Raw genomic sequence first — 7075 nt, 5'->3', positions numbered from 1 at the left:
TTTTCTTAATTATAAGAACGCCTGGAAATAAATTAAACATGAATAACGTCTGTGTCTAATAACACAAATTAGTCTGAACACTTAAATTTTCACTGAATTAGAAAATTGGCAACAACATTAGAATTTGTTATGAAACATCTTTAGCATTATTACGCAAAATCAAATTTGATTAATAAAATATAATTTATTTATTCGGAGTAAATTTGAATTCACGCTACTCAAACAGAATAGATATTTCAGCCATCTGAATATAAATGTCATATTCACTTCCGCTACACCATTTTAAACGTAGATTATTTGGACACTATCATTGAAAAACAATATGAATAAATTCATAAGCTATCCGGAATCCTAATAAAAAAATTATGTACCATTCCACGAATTTCCTTGGGTCAAGATTGAAAAATAATGACATTTTCTAAAATCCACTCAATTAAATAAAGGCCTTTGGCACCAATCTTTCAAACGCCAAAATTTTTAGCTGATGCTTGACACTTAATTGGAAACGAAAAGTTCAGTGAACACCTATAAAGACCTCGTGGCTAAAAGACCAGATTTATCTTATATTTTCATGATAATCGGCCACAAGTTTTCATTAGTCGTTGTGGTCAGTAGTTTCTTTGTACTTGTATTAAGGATAAGGTTCAGTCTCCCAATAAGCCTTCGATTGATAAAACAACACCGAATGGGTACACTTAATGCGGTTCTCAATCCAAATATATTCTTTTTCTGGAAGACTAAATTAATCTTTAGGTAAAATTTTGAAAAAAAAAACCTGTTTTGTTCCATACTGACAAAGATCTTCCAAATAACCAATTGATGAATTCCTTTCGACTTGAGGAAGGAAAATATGTTTTTGCTGAAAAACTGTTACTTCATTATCTTTCGAGTGAATAATTAACTCAAATAATTATTGACTTTTGGTCCCTTACGAATAGGAATAGGATATTAGTTAATTATTCTGGAGAAAAATTGAGAACACCATGAAATTTCAATTTTGGAAGCAGTTCGACAAGATGAATATTTTCTGGATGATGGCATCATAAATTTAACTTTCAATTAACACCCTTTCAAAAACTCTAGTCCCCGATTCTACTCCGAAAGTAGATCAGTACTAGACTCAATTTTTTCATTATGAATCGGTGACTTACTATATTGACTTTATCCACGTGGAACTTATCAAATCGCCCTTATTCTATATTAGATATATCATTCTAATTCATAATGAGATCGAATTGTCTTTCACCTTCACTTATATTACGCAGAACGTTTCTTAATTTTCCGAAGTGATAATAATAAGTCGCGACAACGATAAACCTTATACATATCATATGTAACAGTTTAGTTTGAAAGCTTTCTGTCTTTTAGAATATTTCGGGGCGGATATTACGCGCACTTTTATAGTCGTAGTCAACAAGCACTTTCCAATTCGTGAACCACGCGTTGCCTCTTCGCTTGACGCTTCCTGAATTCGTTGAACTCCTCCTTCATGGCCTGCACTCTGGCGTCTATATTATCATACCTGCTTCGCATAGTACCGAAACTCCTTCTTGAAGAAACAGGTTCAAGATCGATGTCCCGAGAACCTATAGGTGTGGAAGGTGTAGGTGTTGGTGTTGAAGGATCGAACTCGTAATGTCCATCGACACTGCCAACGTCCACCGCCTTGTGGAAAGGTTCGGAAGTTGAAGGTGAGGAAGATGCCATCTCCAGCCATCGTCCGACGACTAGTGGTGGAGGCGGCGGTAGAGCTGAAGGAGGTGGCGGCGGTGGTCTGTAAGGTGGCAAACGCCATTCCGTGAACGTACTACCACTTTGACTGCTCTGGTTTTGCGTCCCCGACGTATTCTTGCTTCCAAAACCACTAGAACTCGATCGGCTCTCAGGAGATCTGTCCAGATGGTCTGGCGATCCGAGTTCCGGGGCGCTTCTTGCTATTCTGGCGTGTCGCGGTAGCAATCTAGCTCTTGGTCTTGTTCCAGTTATGGCGGGATAAGGTGGAGGGACCCTTATCCTAGAACCTGGACTGTCACGGATTGGATTTACTGGTATGAACACCTGGGATTCTTCGTGTATGGCGCGTAGAGGCGGTAGTTCCTGGGAGTATCTCTCGTGCATCGATCTGAGCTGGATGAAACCTGGAGGAGTCGGATAAGACCTTTCGCCAGAACTTGGATAACGGACCGAGCTCAAATCACTGAAGTACATAGGCGTCCATGGAGAAAGAAGAAGAGCACTTGATGTATCTGGCGAGCTAGACTGGAATTTAGGTGTCGACGGACTGTATATGGTTGGAATTGGCTTCAGTGGATATTGAGTCCTATTCGCAATACTCAGCAATCCTTGTAAACCTTTGGAGCTCTGTCCTGAAGCGTCTGATCTGATACTCAGCTGACTTGGATAACCTACTAGAGGTCTTCGCCATGATGCCCGGTTTCTAATCCCCTTTTTGGATGGTAAGAATCCCCCGTCGTCACTGCTACTTGCGTTCGAAGGGCTTTCAGCCCTCAAGCTGAGCAGCGAATCGACTAGAATGAAGCGGCCATCGGCCGCCCTTGATATGCGTGCTAGGGACTTTGAAGGTGAACCAGGATGAAAGTAATCGGGATGCCAACTTAGACTACTTCCAGAACGGCATCTATCTCTGGGCCAAATCCAATTTAGGATGAAGTGAAGTGTCTTCAGACCTGGTATTCCGCCTTTGCTATGTCTGGAGAGAAGAGAAAACGATTAGTAGTCATTCTGGACATGTTGCTCGCACATGTACATGCAGCATTCTTAGTCGATCACAAATCGCAGGCAGGGTAAACTAAATTTTTTTTTTCATCGACAGTGAACAACAATAGCTACAATACATAAATAAATTATTATAACACATAACATTTAATCATTCAAAACAAAGAAAAAACGTTTGGTAAAGCAGAACAGGCAGTTGTAGCTCAAGTGTAAATTTGTTGTGCATTTTGTGTTTAACTGGTCAACACATTCTGCGATGTTATACATAAGAATAATTATTTAAGGTTTACGAATTTTTTCAAGGACTGTGTTATTTGGTTGTGAGAAAACATGATGTGAGGAATATTTGGAATGCTAAATTGTTGCATGAAATCATATTCTTTCCGCGTGAAAATGACGTTCAAGGGGGAATAGACTACTATCACGTCACGTGAGCTCACGTGTTATCATGGGAAGTCACGTTACGTCGAAGTGTGGTTCAAAGTTGGTCCATGTATTAAAGAGTTATCAACTGTCTACTGCCACACTGATGGTACCAGTGTACTTCGACCCATGATATCACTTCAAAGGATTCTGCACGTAATATCACATGAGCTCACGTGACGTGATAGCATCCAATCTGTTTCCACCGAGTCATACATGAGACTATAGAATTAATATCCGTAGAGGATAGGACGTTGAATTAGAATATTTTCAAACGTCAAATTATATTCTTGTTACTAGTGTGTTACAGTTGTGAATTTTTGGTGGATAATACTAAAATATCTTCATTTTAGTATCGAATAGTGAAATGAAAATAAAAGTATGTTATGGTTTCAGAATCATTTTCGACCATAAAGGCTTTTTCGAGTGTCATTTGGAAGAATGAAGTTGTTATCTGTATATAATTCTCTACGGGACAAAAAAAATGACCCTGCATACCTATTAATATTAAATGAGAAATCGAAGAAAATGCTCAGGCATTTTTGAAATTTTCAGAAGAAATGCAATATTTTTTTGGAAAAAATTTGTTTCCAGTTTTCGAGCTAAATTGCTGGTGTGTATGGAACGGAAAGTATAAAACTCTTTTTTTGTTATTTCTTCAACATCCTCACAAATGTGAAAAGTTTCAACATGTGGACTAGTGGCGCTCAAACACATTTTTTTTTCCAGTTAAAGGTGGCACAAAATCTATTACTCACCCGATTCACAAACAAATTCTTCGTTGAGTAGAAGATTATACTCACATTCAAATATGAATCATGCACAAAACATGTAACAGAATGTCAAGAAAAAAGATTATCTCTATCTGTCACTAAAATACTTATTATATGGAGATCCGACTTAGTAACTAAGCGTTTTTCGAAGGAAGAAGGGAACTGCAAGCGAATAGAATAGTAACAAATGTGCAGTAGTGGGTGCAAATAGTAAGAAGAACTATATACATGTGGAAGTGCGTTCTGGTGATGACATTTCAACAGCCTCTTGATTCTTCACCTTTTTTCCTCCTGTGCAGATCCACATGGCGGCAATTAACACACGTTTGGGATCAAAAACTGGGTAAATGCAGAAATTTGTGTTTAATATTATTGGTGAGTCAGTGTTGAGATGTCAGAAAATTCAGAAGAAAGTTAAATAAATAGAAAAGGTACGGCATTGATATTGAATAGTATTAATAAATCGTATAAACAGTATTCACAGTATGTACGTACACGTACTGACGATAAACATGATAGAAATGAATTCATTTCATAACTGTATCTCCCAATAACGTTCAACTTGAAATTGTTCATGCAATCAATGCTTGTCTGAATTCGGTGAAAATCAATATTTTTTCAATCTTTCGATGAAAATTTGGAACTCTAAATCAAAAATGAATCAAAATTTAGCTAGCTACATGACCCTGATCATGGTGGTAGTACAAAATCAGTGCTCATCTTATGAAGTGCGTTTTCAGAGAAAATACCAAAAAATACAGAGTGCATCAAGAATATACTTCCCTGAAGTAGCGGTATACATTCAAAGCAAATCGAGCTTTTTTGAGTTGAGTGAACATGTATTTATTCAACAGTACAATTGTAGTGGTATTATTCAAATGTGAGTTCTTGAGGTGTTAGATAACTTGTTTTTTCTACAAGCGTGCGCGTTCAACCATTTTCCCGCACGCATTTCAAGTTGCAAAGAGTCACTTTCCCGCACGCAAAAATTATAGAGTAAATTAAATTCTATCATGTCTCTATGCACCGAACGTCAACGATGAGAAACCAATGGTAACGGCATGCAGAATGACGTCTGTCATTATATATGAATTAATCAAATGAGATATGAACTGTTTCGTGAAATGGATATATTTATATATTTCAAAAGCTTGTAGAAAAAATATTGTTCCTAACTCTTGCGGAAAGTGTCTTGCCCGCACTCAACTGCTTACCCGAACTCTGCTTCGCATCGTTCGGGCAACGGCAGTTTCGTGCGGGCAAGTATCACTTTCCGCACTTGATAGGAAAATAACTATATTTCTACTGCTACGATAATTGGTGTTTTATTTGTAATCTGATACATCCTCCGAATGAAGACCATTTTAGAAATACTAGTAATGAAAAAAGACACAAGAGGCGAAAATGTGTTTATGATCTTTCGAGAAGGCCAAATATAAGGGTGATTCATAATTTGATGATCAGATTCCTATAAGGATACTTCATCCTATGAATTTTTCTTCAATTCTTATCAACGATTAGGATATACTCCTTTTAGAAAAATTCGACAATTTTCTCTCATAAACTGATAATTCAGCATTGTGTGATGAAATTTTCCAGAAATGATAACCTAGTTGAAACACTCTTTCAATTTGTTAAATGATATTCTGAATATTTAAGTTGAAATGAGTTCGTTTCTTATTTAAACATGGCCATCATAGTTGACTCTCATAATTAAGGACACATTTGAACTTTGTGTCAATTTTAGGTTCAGCTTTGATTGAGAAAACATGGAGACAGCTAAAATATTTCAAATGAAATCAGTACCTACTGGTACTAACCTTGTTTATCTATGTATCGAAATGTTCTTAGGAAAATTACGGATTTCAAAAACGATATTGAACCTTTCATTATTTCACACTTCGTCAACCATAGTTCTGGCATTTCCTTATTGTATTTTTATCAAATATAAATTCTTGGTTTGGAACTCAAATGTTTCCATTTGAAGAAAATCGTTTTTTGTATCTGTATATATTCTTGACGATTTCTCATCTCCCTGTCCATAATGATACTGAGAATCAAATTATTCTTGAGTAGAGCGGTTACTTGCATTAATTACAAATCAGATAAAATTCTCTGTTTCACAAGTGTGTTTTAAAATTTTTTTCAATGAATCAAATCAGCTACGATCACGAGAGCCAGGTAGTGACAGAATTATCCTTTTTTGTAGAAATTTGCTCTGAAGCGGCTCCTTCCTCTTCACCTAGCTCAATGCGTGATGTTCCGTGAACATATATCTTCAACTTATCTCAAGTTTATTTTGCTTCTCTCTATTATGAATTAGTTTTTGATGATCATGTTCAGAGTTCAATTCCAAATTTCCGTTTTGAATGTAGTTTTTGAATTTGTATTGTTACGGATTTGTCCATAATAATGTATTTATAATCTTTCGAATGTATGCTTCGTGTGTCTCCGTTCCTTTACTTAGATGAATAACGATATGGACAGTGAAATTTCGAGAGTTTCAATGCCATTTACTTCATATTTATAACACAGGAAGGTAAAAAGATATATCCCTAACTAAAACTAATGCAAACACAAACGATCAATCCCTACTCTTGATCGGACATTCCTGGAACAAATGAAGCACATAAAGGGGTCCGAACAAACGGCAGTTAATCTGCTTACATAGCATCTCATTGTCCCTTGTCTACGGAAAATCTAACATAGGTCCTGCCAGAAATGCTCTCGATTATCTTGAATTTCCAAAAATCTTTTCCGAGTCTTTGAATGGTATAGTAGTGAATTTGGAAGAAACGACACGATCGCATTTTATAGCAGGACCTTTTCTTCACTCTTACGGTTTGTGTCAACGCTTGTCCCGGGAATTATAAATACGCTCTCGTAATCCCGATAGGTCTCTGACTTAACATTCCTACAAGAGGAGAGAGGAGTCAGCCGAGTTTCTGGAGTTATTCGGAAAACCATCCTGATAATTCAAAACGTTACAATTTTCGATAAGTTCACTGAACTCCGCTCGATGGTTCGATGATCCAATTTTCATTTATGTTCGGAATATGAAAAAAAGACACCCTTTGAAAGCACCTAACTGCTCGAAAAATAAAAATTTGCATTTGAGAAGTTCTTTCTCTGAAACCGTGGAG

General features: G+C 36.7%; 1 protein-coding gene across 13 annotated transcripts in view; it reads right to left on the bottom strand.

The window, feature by feature from the left end:
• Positions 1-767: 767 nt before the first annotated feature.
• Positions 768-7075, bottom strand: part of LOC123309250 (protein turtle) — a 258830-nt gene continuing 252522 nt past the window's right edge. For 9 of the 13 annotated variants that reach the window (XM_044892250.1, XM_044892258.1, XM_044892257.1 and 6 more), the window contains one exon: positions 768-2710. In XM_044892250.1, coding sequence (XP_044748185.1) covers positions 1411-2710 — 1300 coding nt within the window. In that variant the 3' untranslated portion in view covers positions 768-1410. Of the gene's footprint in view, positions 2711-4160; positions 4224-6772; positions 6847-7075 lie in introns of all 13 variants that reach the window. The other 4 variants (XM_044892260.1, XM_044892262.1, XM_044892261.1 and 1 more) reach the window with 4 other exon arrangements.

Source organism: Coccinella septempunctata, chromosome 3 (assembly GCF_907165205.1).
Source record: "Coccinella septempunctata chromosome 3, icCocSept1.1, whole genome shotgun sequence".
Classification (NCBI taxonomy): Eukaryota; Metazoa; Arthropoda; class Insecta; order Coleoptera; family Coccinellidae; genus Coccinella; species Coccinella septempunctata.
The sequence above is the reverse complement of the archived record's forward strand: the minus strand, read 5'-3'. Positions and strand labels throughout refer to the sequence as shown.